The sequence below is a fragment of the Anastrepha ludens genome, chromosome 5 (assembly GCF_028408465.1).
Source record: "Anastrepha ludens isolate Willacy chromosome 5, idAnaLude1.1, whole genome shotgun sequence".
NCBI classification, from domain to species: domain Eukaryota; kingdom Metazoa; phylum Arthropoda; class Insecta; order Diptera; family Tephritidae; genus Anastrepha; species Anastrepha ludens.
The window spans coordinates 3,552,678-3,574,037 of NC_071501.1; the positions used below are offsets into that span (position 1 = coordinate 3,552,678).

At 38.0% G+C, this 21,360-nt stretch overlaps 1 protein-coding gene across 3 annotated transcripts; it reads left to right on the forward strand.

Annotated features, from left to right (window-relative positions):
- The first annotated feature begins 3,834 nt into the window (after positions 1-3,834).
- On the forward strand, positions 3,835-20,809 carry LOC128863955 (long-chain-fatty-acid--CoA ligase heimdall-like). Of its 3 annotated transcripts, none has more exons than XM_054103394.1 (7): positions 3,835-3,891; positions 18,285-19,116; positions 19,176-19,576; positions 19,647-19,941; positions 19,998-20,288; positions 20,350-20,641; positions 20,715-20,809. In XM_054103394.1, the coding sequence occupies exons 2-7, from the start codon at positions 18,397-18,399 to the stop codon at positions 20,786-20,788; spliced, it is 2,073 nt and encodes a 690-aa protein (XP_053959369.1). In that variant the 5' UTR covers positions 3,835-3,891; positions 18,285-18,396; the 3' UTR covers positions 20,789-20,809. The 3 variants fall into 3 exon arrangements, with proteins under 3 accessions (XP_053959369.1, XP_053959368.1, XP_053959370.1); XM_054103393.1 differs by having other exon boundaries at positions 3,841-3,937; XM_054103395.1 differs by lacking the exon at positions 3,835-3,891 and adding an exon at positions 13,787-13,918.
- Positions 20,810-21,360: the final 551 nt, after the last annotated feature.

The window sequence follows — 21,360 nt, forward strand, 5'->3', positions numbered from 1 at the left end:
AAATAGTTGAGAGCCAGTTAAAGGTCTGATATTGACCACACCTTCTGAACTTTGTTGACGAAAGTGTGGCGTAGGTCATGGAGGTTATGTCCCTAGGCGTTTATATGGCGTCATGGCGGAGATCTAAAAAAAGGTTAAGATGCTATAATATCATCCTGGCTATTTACGCGATGTAGTATGGAAAAATAAGCAAGTGAGCAGCAGAAATGCAGACTTTACGATGTATAGCGGGATACTCCAGACTTGACCACAAGAAGAACGACGATAGAAGGCGCTTATGGGAAGTTGAGGACGCCCACAGAATGTCTGGTGAAATCAGCTATGTTGGAAAGACCCACTACAAGTAGACCTCCAAATTATTTCTCAATACGATATACGAATTTCCAAACTAGTAGCTGTGTTTAACGGACACTGGGCGATAGGCACATACGCGGAAAAGCTAGGGTTACCATTTAACCGCCTTTGCAGAAACTGGGGGGACCTTTCAGAGAAGGAGACTGTAGAGCATTTTCTCTGTAAATGTCCGGGCTTGGCAGCTAGACGACTAAGGCCACTGGGAACTCCTTTCTTCGATAGCCTGGGGCAGTGCGCCAACCTAAATCCAGTCAATCTTCTCCATTATATCAACAGCTCTGGCTGGCTGTAGATATCTGCCTGTTGGAGGTCTGATAATGGTATCAAATCGGCGCCTTAGTGCTACTTGTGGAGTGCCAGGTGCACTTCAACCATTTCACCTACATCAGACATCAGACTCAAAATCCGAATAATAATATTGGCTATTTTATGAAACTCATTTACATTAGGAATTTATGCATAGTAAATTTTATTTATTATAAGATTTATTTATAGTTAATAGATTGTAGTTCAAAGTTGTTTTTAAACACGACATACTCCTAAATAAATTATGAAGAAGAAGAAGGCAAGGGTTTCAGAGCTGTACGACGAAACTGTCTAATTGTGTCTGCCACTTCCTTACTCCACTCTCCTCTGCCCTAGAAATTATTGCAAAAGCTACGTACTCTAAGATACTGCTTTTGCTTCCTATTAATATTCCTGTGATGAGTCATATACAGGGTTTGCATTAACTGCAATATAGCAGCAATATTACCGAAAACATTGCGCTGCTCTCGCTACTACTTTGAACTTGAACAGATGAGTAGTGGAGCAGGTAGCGTAAAACGTGCGCTCATTGTTTTACTCCGCTCAAGGCTACGTTTCGTTACTGCTATTAGCTGAGAGTAAATAAAACCGAAGTACTGTCTGTTGTTGGAGTAGTAGCAGAAAATTTGAGGTTGGCCGGACCGCTACTTGCGAAATTATTCATGTGTACTCCAGCCAGCGCTACTACTCTCACTTCTGTTGCGCTACTACTACCCCCATAGCTGCTACTTGAGCCGTGTTCGTTTTTGTTTGTTTAACAGTAATAGAAGCCCCGTCAGTGTAGGGCATATCGCCGGTCGTCTTCATCAGGCTCATCTAAAGATAGACCCAGGGAACATGCTGTTTCGACGGGTTGGGTCCAGATGGAGAGGGGTGTTAGATGAGGTTTTAGAGGGCATGTGAAAAGGTGGTTAGTGTCGTGCGGGGTGCCTTCACATGCCCGACATATGTTTGAGTCTATTCTGGATAAGTAGGAGTTTAACCTGCTACAGTATCCAGAACGTTATTGTGCCAGTATTACACGTGTCTCACGGGGAAGCTGGAGCTCTTCACCTACTGTAGGTGGTAGTTGGACTCCCATTACGACATTCACAGGACGGGAGCTTAAGAAGGTGGTGACGGTCTCCCGGTGAATGTCGTTTATTGACTGTCTAAACACTGTCTGGTCCAGTAAATTTCTGTCAGTTTTTTCCTGGATTTCGTCGGCGTAGTTTAAGAGGTGTCTCTTGACGAGCCTGGGAGGAGGCTCAGGCTCAAGCAGGTGTCTGCAGGTGAAACCTGGGGTAGCATCCTAGCAGGAACTGTTTGCTGAGCATTTTGTTACGCTCCATTACAGGGAGCATTTGTGCCTCGTTGAGAAGGTGTTGAACAGGGGGCAACAGGAGGCAACCGGTCGCTGTCCGAATGGCAGTATTTTGGCATGTCTGTAGCTTTATCCACTACGTGGCACTAGTTCCAGACGACCAGACAGGCGCAGCATAGTTCAGAACCGGCCGACCAATTGCCTTAAATGTCGATAGCAACAGTTCTTTGCTTTTGCCCCAAGTGCTGCCGGCAAGCGACTTGAGGACCTTGTTGTGATTTTGGACCTTAGTGGCAATTGCGCTTGTGTGCGCAGAGATGGAGAGCAAACTGTGGAAGGTTACACCCAAAATTTTGGATTTGTTTACCGTTGGAATTGGTGTGTGGTCGACTTTTACCTTAAGGGACAGTTTGACCTCCTTTGTCCAGGTGGTAAAGAGCGTCGCGGTGGACTTAATGGGGGAAAGTTGGAGATTCCTTGCAGTGAAAAAGCGAGAAAGGTCGGTAAGGTAGTTGTTCACTTTGGAATACAGGCCCTCGATGTCATTGCCCGACGCCATTATCGTACAGTTGTCAGCGTATGAGACCAGGGAGACTCCCTCTGGTGGTTGGGAGAGCTTCGAGATGTAGAAGTTGAACAGCAAGGGGGAAAGGACACCACCCTGCGGTACACCTTGCTTAATCTTCCTCTGCTTTGACGTTTTATCTCGAAAAATCACTGAGGAATGACGAACGCTCAGGTAGTTTGCGGACCACCTCTTCAGCCCTGGCGGGAGTGTCGACTGATAAATATCATCTAGTAGCGTGGAATGGCTGACTGTGTCGAAAGCCTTTTTCAGGTCCAACACTACTAGGACAGTCCTCTCGCAGGGGCGGTTTTGGTTAAGCCCGCGGTTTATCTGGGTGTTTATGGCGGTGAGTGCAGTGGTGGTGCTATGCACTCGTCGGAAACCGTGCTGATGTGGGGCTGGGGCCAGGTGTTTCGTGAAGAGTGGGAGTAGGAGGGCTTCAAGTGTCTTTTTGTTTTGTTAGATGCTTTTGGTGGTGTTAGCAGGTATAGTTGAATACAACTTAACATTATATTCTTTATAGTTTCTGAACCCTCTAAGATATTACAATATATAAAACAATTCCATAAATGCGATATCTATTGATATATTTTAAACGACTTATTATTTATATGTGTCTATCACTTCGAATATGGAATACGTAGAGTGATTAATATTTACTTCAAACAATGCCTGCATTTTAAAACAAAAAGTACAGACAGGCTACAGAAATATAAATTTTTATTGCTTCGGTTTCCCTCGCAAATGATTCAGTGGTTTCGAACCTTTTTCATTTTCACGAATTGTAGCAGCTAGGCGAGTGATAATGCGACAGAGACAAAGGATTGAAAATACTGAACTTCCCCATCACTACTTTAAAATGATCTACAAGTCGCAATTCTTTTCACATTAGGTAGGTCACTCACAAGAATCCATTTTCCAAAGTAATGAATGAAATAGTGATAAAAGTGAATACAAATAGCATAAAATCATTATTTTCTTTGCACATTGTACACTTCCAACTTTTTCTATAAAATTTGTGGACACATTTGATGGGTCCAAAAGTAAACTGCCGTTGTAATTATATGAAAAACAAATGTAATTGATATTTCTATTAACAGAGGCGCACAAAAAACGAAATTTAGTGCAAGTTAATGTGTTTTTTTTTTTGTTTCTTTTTTGTGAATAGTTTCTACATTCAGCTGAGAAATGTGAATTTTAACCTTTGATTGAACTTCACTCCAAAGAAAATACACTCAAAATGTGTTGTGGCGCGATTTAGTTTAGATTTTAAATTTGTTCTATTTATATTTTAGTAGCTGCACGCGTGTTGTTGACTAAAGACGTTATCAATTTGAAATTCGGCTGCAACTGGAATTAAGTGAGAGAAATTGCGTTTGCGTTGAAGGACAATAATTAAACGGAGTGTAAGAGGAAACTAGAAAGAATAGAAAATTGAGTGTTGAACTTTTGAAAGTACAATGGATGGGCAGCGAGTGTGGAAATTTAAGTGATTTGCAATTGCGTGCATGTTGGTTTCAGTTGTGCCGGTGTTAAGAAGGGGTTTGCCTGTCAAAGTGAAAGTGATGTCCTTTAAGGTAGAAAATAAAGTGTGGTTAAGTTTCAAGGGCCGGTGTTTATTTTAAATGAAATAAAATTTTTTGTAGGAAATTTTTGTCATTTATCTTTGTTGTGATAATATTGGTATAGCTCAATTACGTATGGAATAAAATATCGACCGAATGGCCGCCGCAGTCTCGGCGGCACACCTCCAAAGGCCACCAAATGCAAATAGTTCCATATCTAAAGGGTGGTTAAGTTTCAAGGGCCGGTGTTGATTTTGAATAAAATACAATTTTTTTTAGAAATTATTATCATTTCTCCTTATTATGATAATACTGGTATGGCTCAATTACGCATAAAACAAAATATCGGCCCAGCGGCACACCTCCATTCGATGGTCCAAATTTTCGATGACGCTGAGGCATAATTAAGGTTCTATGCCATTAATGTGCCGAATTATCTGATCCTTTAGCTCTTGAATTGTTGCTGTCTTATCGACGTACACCTTTTCTTTCAAATAACTCCAAAGAAAGAAGTCCAGCGGTGTCAAATCACATGATCTTGGCGGCCAATTGACATCGCCGCGACGTGTGATTATTCGGCCATCAAATTTTTCGCGCAAAAGAGCCATTGTTTCGTTAGTTGTGGGACAAATGGCACCGTCCTATTGAAACCACATATCGTCCACATCCATATCTTCCAATTCGGGCCATAAAAAGTTCCTTATCATCTCACGATAGCGAACACTATTCACAGTAACTGCCTGACCGGCCTCATTTTGGAAAATATACGGCCCAATGATGCCGCCGACCCATAAACCGCACCAAACAGTCACTCTTAGTGGGTGCATTGGTTTTTCGGCAATTACTCTTGGATTATCATTCGCCCAAATGCGGCAGCGGCAATTCTGCTTATCGACGAATCCACTGAGGTGAAAATGTGCCTCATCACTGAAGATGATTTTGATTTTGATTTGAACGCCCGTTCATAATAAGCCTGAATTACTTTAACGCGTTGCTCGATTGTGTATTTTTCCATGCTTCAAATTGAATTAGTGTGGAATTGAAAAATATTAGATGAAATGTAGAAAAAAATATGACGTTTTGGTGTGGTTCACATTCAATATCGGTCCTTGAAATTTAACCGCTAAGTATTAGGTGAAGTAAAAAGTTGTGAATGTTTTCCATAGATGTATTTTGTGAGGCATATCCCACGATGTATATTATATATTTCACCGAGTAACATGCTACGGCGATTCAAAGGTTATACAAGGTGGCGCAAAATTAATCATCCAACTTAGTCTTTGAATTACTTTTTTACTATATGAAATTAAATAATTTTGAGTGATGGAAATCTTTAAGTTGATCTTTACGCGCTCCACTGCTTGTCTCTTTGTATACTGCAGATGTCTAGTTCACAAATGTCAAATATGATTGACGTCGATGCCATTTGCGAAAATTATAAACCTTCGGATAGAGTGATTAATTGTGCGCCACCCTGTGTTTCAGTTCAAAAGCAGTTTTCTGGAAGTTTTGGGGTTTTTAACATAATTTTTGCAGAAGTGACCGGAAAATGCGAGGCGCAATTTAATCAGTAATTCGGCGCACTTCTCAATGCTCGATAAGCTAGGGTGTGGTGTGACTTCCCGATGACTCATAGCTAATGTCGTATCCGAAAATTATATACTCGGAATTATATGGATACATTAATTGACTTCACTACACTAATTTTCCAAATTTCCACATCTTATAAAATAAAACCCCGAAATATGTATGTATTTGTGTATGCTAATAGCTGTACATAGAATGTTCCGATATGCACAGAGTTTTTGCTGTTTAGTAGGCGTGTCTATAAGCCAGAATGTGCTATAAAATCGGTAAATTAATTTTCAAAAATCAAAAATGGATTGGAGTACAATTTTTGCAATAAAAATTTGAAATGTGTGGCATCATTCGGAGCTAATCAAATTTATAAATTACTTTCTATGCTTTTTTTCTATGCGATTTGCTGATTTGAAAGTCAGAGTGCTCTGCTTCTGTATTTGTGTCTTTCCATTCTCACTGAAATGTTAAAAAACAAACCACCAAATTACAAAAACGAAATACATGAAAATGTTTTGTCGCTTTAGCGAAGTTATCTTCTTCGCCTTTTAACGTGTTCCTTTTCTACTTGATTGTCCGATAACCGCTTACTCGATTTTGGTCGAACTTAGCAAAGCGCATCAGTCGTTTTTTTCTCGTGCTAATCGACGCTAGTTGAAAACAGAGAAGGCCTTCCTCTTCCTCTGCTACCATCAGCTGTTACCGCACTTTTAAAGCCGGAGCTCAATGTCGTTTCCATTCGGACGACATGACCCAGCCCACGAAGCCGCTGGATATTTCGTCGTAAAGCTCATACAGCTCATCTTTCCATCGCCTGCGATATTCGTCGCTGTTATCGGTGTTAATGCTGGTTCTTAAATAATCGAAGTATTTTACAACCTCGAAACCATAACTGGCAACAGTGACGAGGGTGCCGATACGCGAGTGTACCGACTCTTTCTTTGATGACAGGAGGTACTTCTTTTTGTGCTCGTTCACTACCTGACACATTCGCTTTGCTTCTTTATCCAGTTTTGAAAAGGCTGAACTAAAAGCCCGGTTGTTAAGGCCTATGATGTCAATATCACCAAAGTGGCGATTATTGTTGGTATTTCATGTGCTATTTGTGCGTGTATTAAGCAGGCCACTGACGGGAAACAAATCGAAACAATCTGTTGAAACACATTTCGACATGCACGCGCGGATTTGTTGACGATTTCAGTTTCACGCTGTTTGTTACTATATGTTTGGGCGTGAAAAGAAGAGAAGAGCGGATTAGGAAAAAAGTCGTTCAATTTGCGTGCAGGACAGGCTTAAAGGGCGACATGATTTTCGAATTTAAATTTATTTATTTTTTCACACTTGCTGTATTCGAGTTTTTATCTATTTCTTTATATTTTCTTATAAAATTTGCCATGATTTTAAATTTACATTTCAGTCATTATATTTAGCGCTCTTAATTCTCCACAATGATGGCTTTTGAAAAAAATCTATAAGCTGCTCTTAATGTGGCCATTTGTCCGCTCATTTACAGACTTTTGAATTTCCTTTGAAGTACAGAAAGTGTGAAAAACCAAAAGTTTGTATGCGAATACTAATCTCGGCTTTTAAACAAGTTCTGCGCCCAAATTCAACGACTTGTTTGCTCAGCAACTAAAATCGTTAACAAATCCCCACGTGTGTGGCGAAATGAGTTTAAGCCGATTGTTCCCATTTGTATCACCTCTGTGGCCTGCTTTATTTGTGTGTGATATTGTTCGATTTATTTACATTTTTACAAATTTGTTCTTCGTTTTCTCCTTCGAGTAGTGACATCTCTCTCGCAACGGCAGTGTTGCCTAGTTTTCGATATAAAGAGCCACTAAAATACCGGTTTAAAAAGAAGAAAATACCAAATTTTTATTGAATTACTGAAAGAAATTTGTATGCGTGACAAATTGGCTGTGTGCGTTTTTTTTAATGAATGAGTTATGGTTATGTACAAAAAAACAGACTTTTATAAATGTATCCTTATATCTAAAACGCACGTTAAGAGAATCTCTTTAAAAAAGGACCGAAAAACCTTTTTTTTGCTATATCTGAGGTTATGTAACAAGATAAGGTACTCCTTTTTCAAAAAAGTTATGGGTTCTTCGGTATTATCTGCTATTTTTTTTTTGTATTCTTTTACTATAATTACACCTCTAGGGCTTTAACTCAAATTCAGTAAATTCAAAGGCTTTTAAAATTTAAAAGAGTTTTAAATGGCAAGAAGAGTTAAGAGAAGTAGATCCAATATTCTTTCACAACTTCAAGAGGAGCAACAAATTAGATGTGCACTTTTAAAATATTCAATTTTAATTTAAATAACACTAAAATCTTCTGAGAAAAACCTTTCTCAGCCTTTTTTAATCATAAAACTTTTTGTTTTAACTTATAATTTTGGTAGCTTCAAATTAAAAAAGAAACAAAAACCAGACTCAAAAATTTACGCATTTTGGGTATAAAAAAGCACGAGTTGCGAAGAGCAAAGGGTCGGCAACACTGCACAACAAGGCTAGTGTGACGGCACGCACTCTCTGATGGGCGCAATCTTGTATCTAACATTCTTGTATATTACATAAATTTATAGTAAACTAGTGGACCCTCTGCCTGCTTCGCTAGGCATATCAAAATTAGAAATGAATAATGAACAATCGATTTAAATTCACTCTATGAGTATTTATTCTTTTTTTACAATATAAAATTAATGTTAATTTTAAACTTAAACTAACGCAAAGCCTTTTCGTAAACTACATTTTTTGTTTTGCCCTGAGTTGTCGTATAAATAAACAGAACTGATGTCTTTCCTACACGTGAACACGATACATACTCGTATAATTGTCCGTGGGAGAAGCATGGATATTCTAAGTCAATTCCGCATAATTCCAGCGATTGTCCTTGTGTTTTGTTTATGTGTTTGTTTTAATCTATCTTGCTCATTACGTTGTATACGTTCTTCAGGTGAATGGCCTGAACGTGATCTGGCCATACGTTCCCTTTGATTTTGGTTTTGAATTTCTCGCTCTTCTTGTGATTGATTTTGCCTTTCATTTGATCTATTTCGCGTTCTACGCGACCGACGATCAATATCATTTCTTCGCGGGCGTGGGATTTCTGAAATAAAGCGATAAAAATATAAATAATATAATTTTCTTTTTCCCATTGTTGAAATTAAATTTCTAATTCTTTTGGCCGCATACGTTGATTTCAAATAAGTTAAGAGAAAATAATTGAAAAGTAATGAATTTAATAAAAAAAACATGAAAAACTCACAATGTGCATTAAAATTGCTAACAACAACAACGAAACCACCGTTTTTTTATTTTCACTGATTATTAAAATTTTACGCACAATATATTTTATTTTTATAAATTTTTTCCCAAAAAAAAAAAAAAAACAATGAAAAACGCACTTTAAAATTTTTGACCACTCACCAAATGGATTTGATACAGCTGATTATGTTGACCTCAGTATATCCAGTAAACAAACTGTAGTGAAAGTCCTTTATAAGGACCAAGTTTATAGTGGTGAAGTTTTAAGTACAACACAATTTTCTGTACGCACGGTTGCTCTTTGGCAAAAATAAAGTAATCTTTAGAAATCATAAAAAAAAGTTGCAAATTTTAGAGAAATTTCTTAAAGAAAAACTAATACATGCATTTACTTGAATAAGTAAACACCAAAAGTATACTAAAATGACTATTTAATGCGTTGTTTGATACAAATTTATATTATTGCTCAAAACCCTCTGCGTGCTGTCGCTGTCTTTTTGTTTCTGTATCGCATCGCGGTGAATTCATGTTTTTCAGAAAGTTGGCAACAGAAGAAAATTGAAGAAAGTACATATTTTGCTCATATTTGCTATTTTAGTTGTTAAATGAAAATGTGTTCAGGTATTTTTTAATCTTGCAACTATTCTTTGGCTTTGAAACTAATTATTACCTAATACAAACTTGTTCTCTTTTAACAATGATAATATTACTATGTGAAATCAAGTAAATATGCATTTTTGTATTATATCCTGAACATTTGTCTTCAGCGCTATACCAATGCTCGAACACTTGGAGCATGAAATTTACAGAAGTATTGTAACAGAAATCCCTGAGAGCGCCATTCTAGTTATACCTGCTTTTAGGCATTTATCTCGTAAATGTACGTTTGCCCATATAAAATTGTCTACCTAAATGCATGAAAAAAGTGTTAGCATAACTGTTTCGAGTATATATACATACAGGAGGATTTATTTTATACATTTTGCTCGTCTGCTTTCGCGTTTTCTTTTCTTGGTTTTAGACTTTCACCACAAAAAAATTACGCAAACCCATGAACAAAGTTATACTAATAGAGACCTATCTTAATACTCGAGCTACCATCAAATTAACACATTTTATTTTTTAAAAGAACATTTATGGCGACTGTCGATCCATAGTGATGGATTTCAAAAAATGTATGGGTTCGACCGCTGAATAATTTCGTATATTTTAAATCCATCTAAACTTTTACATTTGCGCATTTATATATACCTATGTATTTAACATTTAATTTAAGTAAACGTTTCAATATTTGTCCAAAAACTTTGAACTTCGAAAAATACAGGCTGATGGTTATTAATGGAATCAAATATATTTAACGAATTTTTATTTTATCTAAATCATAAAACGTTCAAATGAAGCTCAAAATATTTTTCCAGTTTAAAAAAAAGCAATGTGCTTTGATACCGTATCACGCATGCATAAAAAGGAAAGAAAAGAGATGACAACTATTGCCTTACGAATAATACAGTCGCATACGTCACTCGACATCAGAACAATGTTATTCATATCTGTGTATATTCTACTCATTTGCGTGTATTCTCATTCCGTATACGTAATGTCCGTATAAGGGAAACACGCAAATATTGTATTTTTCACACTTAAACAACGCACGCATACTTTTACCGATTTCTTTAAAACTTCACATAAACCATCTATGGACCAATACCAATGATCTGTGAAAGTTTGATTGAAATCGGTGAATGCGTTTAGGCGTGAATCGGCGACTAACGAACACAAAAAAACGTCTCCATTTTTATATATAAGATAAAAATATTTTTAATGTGATCGAGATGATAAGAGAAATCGATGTTGCGCTCTGATTAATTAAAACGCAATTTGTATATTTAAATTTTGTTTACAATACTAAGTCAATTTGATTCATACTTGAGCGGTTTAGTGGGTAAAACAAGGCTTAAATAGTTAGGTGCAAGCACAGGGATGAGATGAAATTGCTTAGTGAAACCGAAAGAAAGTGGCACAGAGTAGTAAAAAGTAGTAAAACTTAGAAGGAAAGACGTTCGGTTGGTGGTCGATATCATTACATGACACAATCCATGGGGTCAGCATATGACCATCATTGGAATCATTGAGGACCCAATGTGCCTGTCATGCTTGGAGGAGGCGGATAGCACTGAGCACTTTCTCTGCTAGTGTCCTGCCTGTGCTAGAGCACGGCTACGAGTTTTGGGCTCCGATGTCATGAGAATGAGTAATATTCGTTCTCTAAAACTGGAGGATATTTACAGATTTACCAAAGAATCTGGAAAATTCTCACAGAACTAACTATCTCTATCTCTGTCTCTATTCTTTCCTATCTCTTTCTCTGATACTTTTCTCCTTCCCTCCCTGAATATCTACCCCAGAGCTTTAAATACAATGGCCTTTTTAGCCTGAGTGTTTTAGGAGCCACCAACTCTGCTGGCGCTCCTTGGCTCGACCTTTTCAAATTTCAATTTCGAGTAGTAGAAAAAAGGAGTTGAGGATTTATTATCGAAATTTTACAAATTTTACCTCGGATTACTATATTTTTTACAGTCAAAACGATATTTTATTATTATTATTAAGTCATAACGCATGGGCCGAAAAGTCCCGCGCCAAACACATTATTCCATTCACCAATTTTGCAGTTAGTACTAACCTTATACAGACAGCTGTTAAAACTTCATGATATTCTCTTTATTAGTTCGTGAGTTATTGTGCTAAGAGTGACGGGAATTTTGTTATTTTCAAATCAATGAATCAAAAAGAATTTCGTGTTTTAATTTTACACTGCTTCTTGATGGGAAAAAATAACGTTCAAGCGAAGCAATGGCTTGTGAAGTGTTATGGCACTCCGTTCCATCATAAACAACAATAACAATGATGGTTTGCTGGCTTCAAACGTGGTCGTAGATACCCCGACGACGCTCAACGCAGTGAACGTCCAAATGAGGCGGTAGCACCAGAAAACATAAAAAAATCCACAAAATCGTTTTGAATGATCGAAAAGTGAACTTGCGTGAGTTAGCTGATATCGTAAAAATATCAAGAGAACGTGTTGGCTTTATATTGCATGATCACTTCACTAAGAGCAAGCTTTGTTCAAAGTGGATGCCGCGTTTGCTCACTGTTGGCCAAAAACAAGAACATGATGTTGGTAAAGCAATGGAAAACCTATATAAATTGAACTTCGAATTGCTCCCACATCCGCCGAATTCGTCAGATTTGGCTCCCATCGACTACTGGGTGTTCCCTGGCCTAAAAAAATGAAAAATGAAATTTCGCTCGAATGAAGTGGCTATTCGCTACTGTGAGGCTAAGGATAAGTCATTCTAAAGGGTAGTTAAATTTCAAGGGCCGATGTTGAATGTGAACCACACCTAAACTTCTTTCTTTGGAGTTATTTGAAGGAAAAGGTGTACGTCGATAAGCCAGCATTAATTCAAGAGCTAAAGGATGAGATGATTCGGCACATTAACGGCATAGAACCTCAACTATGCCTCAGCGTCATCGAAAATTTGGACCATCGGATGGAGGTGTGCCGCCGAGGCCGTGGCAGCCATTTGGCCGATACTTTGTTTGATACGTAATTGAGCTATACCAATTTTATCATAATAAAGAGAAGTGACAATAATTTCCTAAAAGAATTGTATTTTATTCAAAATCAACACCGGCCCTTGAAACTTGATCACCCTTTACAAAAGTGGTATTGAAATATTAAAACGGGGCGTGAATGATTGCGTCGTTCTTGATGGAAATTACGTGGCTGAATAAAGCTAATTTTGAACAAAAAAAAAAAGCGTTTTCTTGTTAGGCCCGGGACTTTTAAACTCATGCCCCATTGTATTGATTTGTTAATGAAAAGTTATAAAAATTTAGATTAAGGAATTTTCATGTTGAAATCCTTCTAGTTGCGTCTAATAATGTTGGAGTATAGTACTTTTAAAATACCTTAGTCTTATGCTATAGCACTGATATAAATAAATCAATAAAAATTAAATTAAATAAAAATATTCAATTATAAATAAATTCAAAGGTTTTATATTATAAAAAAAACCAGAAAATGCAAATGAGTATCAAAAATATGCTGACGTATTTCAAGGGCGGCCATCCCGAATTTTTCCAAATTCGTCTTCTAAACTCGGCCATAAAGGCAGTAAGCATACATAAATACGTAAAACTATTCATTTCCAATGTGTCAACATCTACTTATAACAAAATACAGACATAATTACACTCGATTTGCTAGGCCTATGCGTGAGAAACTGCCGCTCGGCTTATGTGCGCACAAGTATTTATTTACGTATGTAGAACAGGCAGCTTTTAGATATCACTGAACGCAAACATATGCACAAACTCATAACAGCGCATGGATGTACTTTGATGTAGCCACATACCTACATACATACATACATAAGTACGAGCATGAATATGTGCCCAAGTTCATATATCAGTAGATATGTGGGTATGTAACTAGGTTGTTTGGCTGGTCGGTCGGTTGGTTGGTTGGTTGGTTCGGTGCATGGCAAAATAACATAATAAATATGTACAATTGTGAAGCAAGGCAATGAGCACATCTCGTTCGGCTACTAATTGCTGTGCGCCTGCTGAAAAACAAGAAATCTATATGTATCTCAAATAAATCACACACAAATAATCTGTATACACAAACAACATAGCCGGCTAGTACATTATTGTATCATAGTTATTATATGAATTTTTTCATGTAAGTCAGTAGAGACATACACCTCCAAGCATGCATACTTATCTACATCTATAAGTACATGCATACATATGTGTATGTGTGTGTGTGTGGGGGGCGAAAGTAGTAATGTGCATGTAAACATGATAAATAAGTCGATAAATGGGCGAGCGACCTAACTGTTGCAGCGGCGAGCGAAAACATTTGTGCGAAAAAGAGGTGTGAAGGAATGAATCGTGTGAATGAATGGTGAGAATTTGCAGTTTTTAAGTTGAATGCGTGGATTTGATTCGCAATAAGTTTAGGTTTTTTAAATACGATTTCTTTTATTTTGACTCTATTTATTTTAAAATAATTTAATTTGGCGTTTTTTTTATTTTATTTTATTTTGATTTATTTTGGTTAAATTTGATTTATTAATTCAATATTGGTTGCTTGATATTTCATTGTAATTTATAAAATTTAATTTCAGTTTTATTTCTTGAATTTATTTTACTTGTTTAATATTTTGTTTTATTTTGTGTCATTTTATCGTAAACTATTCATTTAATATTTGATTCTATTTTATTTTATTGTTATTTTATTTATTTTTATTTAATTTCTTATTTGACTTTATTTTTTATTTAATTATTTCTTATTTATTTCTATATTATTTAATTTGATTTTATTTTATTTATTTAATTTTTTTATATTTAATTTAGTGTCATTTAGTTTATTTTATTTCTTTAATATTTTATTTTTTTTACATTTATTTATTTATTTTTTTACTATATTTTTTGTTCTCTATTTTTTTGTTTAATTATTCCTTATTTATTTCTACATTATTTCATTTGATTTTGTTTTATTCATTTCATCTGAAAACTTCGTTAAATATTATTTTATTTTGTTTAAATTAGTTTTTGGTGTGGAACAACATCAAGATGCTCCAAATAGGAGGAGGGGCTCGGCCAAACATCTAACAGAAGTGCACGCGCCAATTATTATAATACTTCTTTGTAATTTGTATATATTTAACACGATTACTTCATTTAATTATTTCTTATTTTTCGTGTTTATTTTATTGCATTTTATATTCCTTTATTAAATTTTTTTACTTTTTCGGTTTAATTTAAATAGTTTATTTTATTTTGATTTATTTTGGATAAATTTGTTTTATTTATTCTATATTGTTTGCTAAATATTTTATTGAAATTTATTAAATTAAATTTGACTTAAATTAAAAAAAAAAAGTTTTAAGTAATTACTGTGTGATTTTATTTTGTTTCAATTTATTTGATTTTATTTACTTAATATTTTATTTTAATAAATAAAAGGTTTTAAGAAATGTTTTTTTTTACTATATGTTATTTATTATTTATATTATAGGTATTATTTCATTTGACTTTGTATTATTTATTTCATTTATTATTATTTTATTTTGGTTTTTATTAACTTGCAATTATTTGTTTTATTTTATATTTGATTTTGATTTAGTGTGATTTGGTTTATTTTACTCATTTAAAATATTGTATTATTCCACCTTACCTTAAATTTTCTTCAGTTTTTTATTTTTTGTGTATCTCATTTTTTTGTCTTATTTATTTCTTTTATTTCATGTGATTCCAATTTAATAAATTCAATTTTGTCTTGAATTAATTTTATTTTATTTTACTAACCTATATAATATTTTATTAGATTTTTTGCGCTATTTTTGCTTATTTTATTTTAATTTACTCTAGCTTAATTTATTTTGTTTATTTCATACTTTAACTTAATATCTGGCAGACTTGGAATCGGAAACTCCACAGCTTTTTATTTTTTATTAGACTGACCAAATGAGAATTAGAGGGAGAACTTGTGCCAAAACAAGTGTTGTTTTTTTCTTTTTTTTTTTGGTGGGTGAGGTAGAGTTCAAAATGCCTTCGTATTTACAGCGACCGTCGTCTACTGCGTCGTGAGGTGTGACCACTAAAACGATCCCTCCTCTCCTTCTGGGGGACACCCTTCCCGGAAATGCTTTCTATATTATTTCGGAAGGGCCCAGAACAGCATCCATAAATGAACAATTCTACGCACCCACATCTGGGTCCACCGTATTTGTAGCCAGCTTTCATGCTATAGGCTCGTCTTCTTGTGTCTCTATCTGTGCGGCTTCACTTTGCCGCACTGTGTCGAGGTCGATCTTTTTTTTCCGTAGTACGTTCTCGATGTATTTTTTTACCGCGTTCCAGCTGTCCTCGCATTCGAGCATTTTGCTCGGTGCGATGTCGCCAATCTGCTCCCTCAGAGAATTTATTTCCGCGAGCCAAAAAATGTGTGTTCAGCGTCATCGCTCAGCGCTTCATAGTATATGCACTTGGAATGCGGTGTAGGTATCTCCGGAAGTATCCGTGGCCCGAGAGGAACTGAATTAAGAAGTAGTTCACTTCTCCGAAGTTCCTTTGGCCCCATTTGTCAGTTGATGGAATAAGTTTCTCCGTCCATCTGCCACTCGGTTCAGTGTCCCATCGGCTTTGCCACCGCAGCATGGTTTGGCATCTCCGTTCTGAGAAGCTAGTGATGACGTGTTTCTTCTTGGAATCCCACGCATTCATTCATTCCCAGACCATGAGGTCGACGGGTATCTGCCCGTAGATCACGAAAATTGCTGAAACTGAGACAGTGCGGTAGGCTGAGGCAACTCTAACACTGTCCAGTGTTTTGCGCTTCGCTTTGCAGTTTATCACAATTCTCCATACTTCGCTGCCATAAAGGGGAATTGAGCTTGTGGCCGCCATAATTAGCTTTCTTTTGCTCTGTGTTGGGCCACCGATGTTTGCCATTAATCTACTTAGCATACCCGTGACCTTTGCTGCTTTGGTAGCCGCGTGTCGTATCTGGGCCCAGAAAGTAAGCCTGCAGTCAAGTAGAATGCCTTAGTATTTCACTACTTTTTGGGTCGCTAAGGACGTGTCGCTTATTTGGAAGTGGTATCGCAAAGGGCATCCAGGCCTAAGTGAGCCCCTCTGCATTCTCAGGAAATGTGGCAACCACCGTGGCCTATAACCTAACCTTAACTTGAAGTTATTTTATTTCAATTTATTTATTTCATTCATTTATTAATTTTTTTTCAATTTATATTGTTTTGCCGTACATATTTATTTTAATTTATTTTATTTAATTACAGTTTTTAATTGAACTTTTTTAATTTAATTTTGTCCCTTTTATTTTATTTAACTGTATTTTATTTACATCATATTTTATAGAATTTAAGAATTTTATTTCACTTTTTAATTTTTCCCCTAAAATTTATATTTTATTGGAGGTTGAATTAGTTTTAAAGGTGACACACAGATGGCGCTATTTATCACTTTATCGCGTTGGCAATACTGAATATATATTCATGATAAAGCCTCATCCCTAGGCTTTGTTTATCAGTATTTGTCATTTCGCTGAAGTATAAACAACGCAGTGTTTTCGTGCTCCGAGTATGTCAACTTTCGTGCCGTCGAAACGCAATTTGCGGGAAGCTTTGCTTTTCTGCTTCAGTTTGAAAAAAAATACAGCCCAAGCCCGTGATTTGCTGCAGGAGGCCTACCCAGACCATACTCCGTCGATTTCAACATGTGAGTACTGGTTTCGACGATTCAAAAGTGGTGATTTTCACACCGAAGACAAGGAGCGTCTTGGCCAGCCCAAAAAGTTCGAGGACGCGGAATTGGGGGAATTGGTAAACGAGGACTCGTGCCAAACCCAAGAAGAGCTTGCTGAATCATTGGGCGTTGATAAATCAACCGTTTGCAAGCGTCTAAAAGCGATGGGAATGATCCAAAAGCAAGGACATTGGGTCCCGTACGAGTTGAAGCTGCGCGACGTCGAACGGCGACTTTTTACGTGCGAATTGCTGATCGAGCGACAAAATCGGAAGGGTTTTTTGCATCGGGTGGTGACTGGCGACGAAAAATGGATCCACTACGATAACCCAAAACGCAAAAAATCATGGGGTTTGCCCGGCCACGCATCAACGTCGACGGCCAAGCAGAATATTCACGGCAAGAAAATCATGCTCTGCATTTGGTGGGATCAGGTCGGCGTCGTATATTTTGAGCTGCTCCAACCGGGCGAAACAATCACGGGGGATCGTTACCGACTGCAATTGATGCGTTTAAGCCGGGCATTGAAAGAAAAACGGCCGGAAACGGTAAAAAGGCACGACAAGGTTATTTTGCAACATGACAACTCTCGGCCGCATGTTGCTCAACCTGTCAAAAAATACCTTGGAACGCTTGGCTGGGAAGTGTTACCCCACCCGCCGTATAGTCCAGACATAGCTCCCTCCGATTATCATTTGTTCCGGCATATGAGTCTCGATTTGGAGGACCAGCGGTTCTCCTCGTACGAGGCTACCAAAATATGGGTTGAGTCATGGATAGCCAAGCAGCGGCCAGAATTTTGGAGAAACGGCATCCGGAAATTGCCCGAAAGATGGGCGAAAGTTGTAGTTAGCGATGGCCAATACTTCGAATAAAATATTTTGTATCGTTTTTTCACAATAAAGCCCCAAATCTTCGAAAAAAACCTTTAAAACTAATTCAACCTCCAATACATTTTTACATATTCATTTTAATTCATTTAAATTGGGTTTTTCACATTTTAGGTGAAAAACATTTCCATCTACTATCCCAAACTCCCACAGCCTTATGCCCCCTATCTCAAATATCCGTCCTGATTAACAAACACGCCAACACACAATATAATAATCAACAATCATGGACGTTATCGAGTCATTAACATCGACGGGTCTCCTCAAACCAGCCACCAGCTACACATCGACTTCGCTTAGCGAACCGGTGAAGCTTCGCATTACAAAAGAGGGCATCACGTCGGCACTCCCACAAACAATACCACAATTTTTCCACGAAACCTGCCAACGCCATGCAGATCTACCCGCACTGGTTTTTACCAATGATTCCAATAGCAGTGGCAGCAACCAGAGTATGAATAATAACTCACCAGCTTGGACGACTGTTAGCTACGCAGAGTATGAACGCAATGTGGAGAAGGTAGCATTGGCGTTGATGCATGTGGGCTTACGTCCTCGTACCTCGGTTGGTATACTCGCTTTCAATTGTCCGGAATGGTTTTACACCGAAATGGGCGCTCTGCGTGGTGGTGGTATTGCTTCCGGCATATATCTGACCAGCTCACCGGAAGCAGTACGTCATGTGCTCGAAACAGCGGAAGCGACCGTATGTGTGGTGGATGATGCGACACAGATGGCAAAGGTCCGCGAGGTCAGCGGAAGTTTACCACTGCTGCGTGCGGTCATACAGCTGCATGGACCGTTTGAGGAGTTTGTCGGTCGCGATGAGGGTTACTATCGTTGGGAAGACTTGATGGCTATGGAATTCGATGCGAAACTGCAGCAAGAATTGATGGAACGCGAACGCAATATAGCCGCTAATGAGTGTGCTTTGCTAGTGTTTACAGTGAGTAGTTTTTCGTGGGTGAAGTTTCTTGAATGTCTGTACTAACCTTACGTTTACAGTCGGGAACCGTTGGAATGTCAAAGGCCGTTATGTTGTCACATGACAATGTCATCGTAAACGCTGCAGGTTTACCTTTGAATGAATACTTCAAAGAAAGTGCCGAGGTGACCGTCAGTTTCTTGCCACTGTGCCATATTGCCGCACAAATGTTCGATGTCATTGTCAGCGCTCGGGATGGTGGTTGCGTGTATTTTGCAGATCGTGATGCGCTGAGGGGCAGTTTGCTGAAAACTTTGACTGTGGCCCGTCCAACAAGGTTCTTCGCTGTACCGCGTGTTTTCGAGAAAATGCAGGAGCGGCTGAAGCAAGTCGAAGCAGAGTCTTCATGGCTGAAGCGATTCATAATGAGCCGTGCGCGAAGCACAATGTTGCAATGCTATATGAACCATGAGGGAAAGGGGTGAGTGTGGAAGATATTTTAGTTAATTTTGGAAAATATTCGGAAGTCGTAATGCAATTGCAATTTGTAGTAAGCCGCTATATTCCTTCAAATACTGGCTGGCTTCTTTCGTAACACAAAAAGTCAAAACCGCCTTGGGCTTGGATCGTTGCCATTTGGTGAGCGCTGGTGGCGCACCTGTTTCCAGAGATTTAAAGAAATTCTTCATTAGCATAGATCTGCCAATGCTTGAGGCCTATGGACTCTCTGAAACCACTAGTGGCGCTACTATTACAGTGGAACCACGACAAGTGGATGACGCAGGGAAGCAATATGAGGGCATGGAAATGAAGATCGACAATGCCGATCAGGATGGGAACGGCGAGGTGAGATTGAAGTGCGCAGTTAGTGCAACAAATTAAAAAATGCAATACACTCTCAGATCTGCTTCCGTGGGCGTTACGTGTTTATGGGCTATTTGAAAGAGCCAGCGAAAACCAAGGAAGCCATAGATGCAGACGGTTGGTACCACACAGGCGATATTGGTTGTATCAGCGAAGCTGGCGGCTTAATTATAACCGGTCGGTTAAAGGAACTAGTCATAACAGCGGGCGGTGAGAATATACCACCCGTTCACGTGGAAAACTTAGTGAAGAACGAACTGCCGTGCGTCAGCAACGCCATACTTGTGGGCGACAATCGCAAGTATCTCACGATACTATTGACAATCAGGGTAAATAATGTTAAGCGGAAAGACTACACTGTCTACAAATTTATTTGCATTCCACCATCAGACCGACATTGACACTCAGACGGGGCTGCCCTTGGACACTCTACAACCGGCAGCCATTGCCTGGTTCCAAGCGCTGGGCTTGCATTACACGCGTCTCTCTGATGTTTTGCGCATACCACCGAGCATAGAAGATTTCGATGCTGCCACCGTGGAAGTGCATCCAGATCCCAAAGTTGTGGCTGCGATGCAGGAGGCCATAGCAATTGCGAACCGAAGCGCCTTGTCCAACGCACAAAAGGTGCAAAAATTCGCGATTTTGCCACACGACTTCTCAATCCCCACTGGAGAGTTAGGTAAGTTGAAGATGTGGGTGGTATTTTTGATGAATGTTTATGTAGAATCGTTTTTTTTTGTTTTTTATTTCAGGTCCTACTTTGAAGTCGCGGCGTAGTGTTATTTTAAAGAAATATGCTAAAGTTATCGAACGGCTTTATGAATAAACAAAATATGGTTTAGCTTAACATGTCAAATGTTTTTATAATCACTGTGGTAAATAATTTTGTCTTTGAAAATGGGTGTTTGTTTTTTGTTGTGTGCGAACATCATAAGGTCGGTAGGTGGCGCTGAAGTCGCGATGTCTCTGAAAGTCGCATTAATGGCCCAATTTGGTTCTTATTCAAAATAAATGCTATCCGCTTTAAAATAAATGCACTGGCCAAGCATTCGTGTAATACAACATCAAAAAATTAATACAATTTTAGTACATTTTTTTCGGTCTGTTTATGTTTTGCAAAATTAAGGCATTGGGCTCAAGAACGGTGCATGCGAAACTGGCAAACCTACGAACTTGTAAGGTCGCGAAATCCTTCTCGCCCCGTGCGGATCGGCGACGTTAGACGAATCTTCTGAGGTTGACAAAATCTCAGCTCTCGAATTTCGTGGACAGGATACTATCCGCGAGGAATACATGTTATGAGACTTGGAAATACTTTGTGTCTTTTTTGCGTCAGCTGTATGGAGAATGAGGTGGAATCATCTTAGCACATTCTCCTTAGCTGCCCTACTCTCGTGG

Excerpts from the sequence above, each read along its gene's own strand:
- LOC128863955 (XM_054103394.1), top strand. The coding sequence starts at position 18,397 with ATGGACGTTATCGAGTCATTAACATCGACGGGTCTCCTCAAACCAGCC. Across the intron at positions 19,577-19,646 it reads ATGAACCATGAGGGAAAGGG|TAAGCCGCTATATTCCTTCA; the intron begins GTGAGTGTGGAA and ends TGCAATTTGTAG. Across the intron at positions 20,289-20,349 it reads CGATACTATTGACAATCAGG|ACCGACATTGACACTCAGAC; the intron begins GTAAATAATGTT and ends TTCCACCATCAG.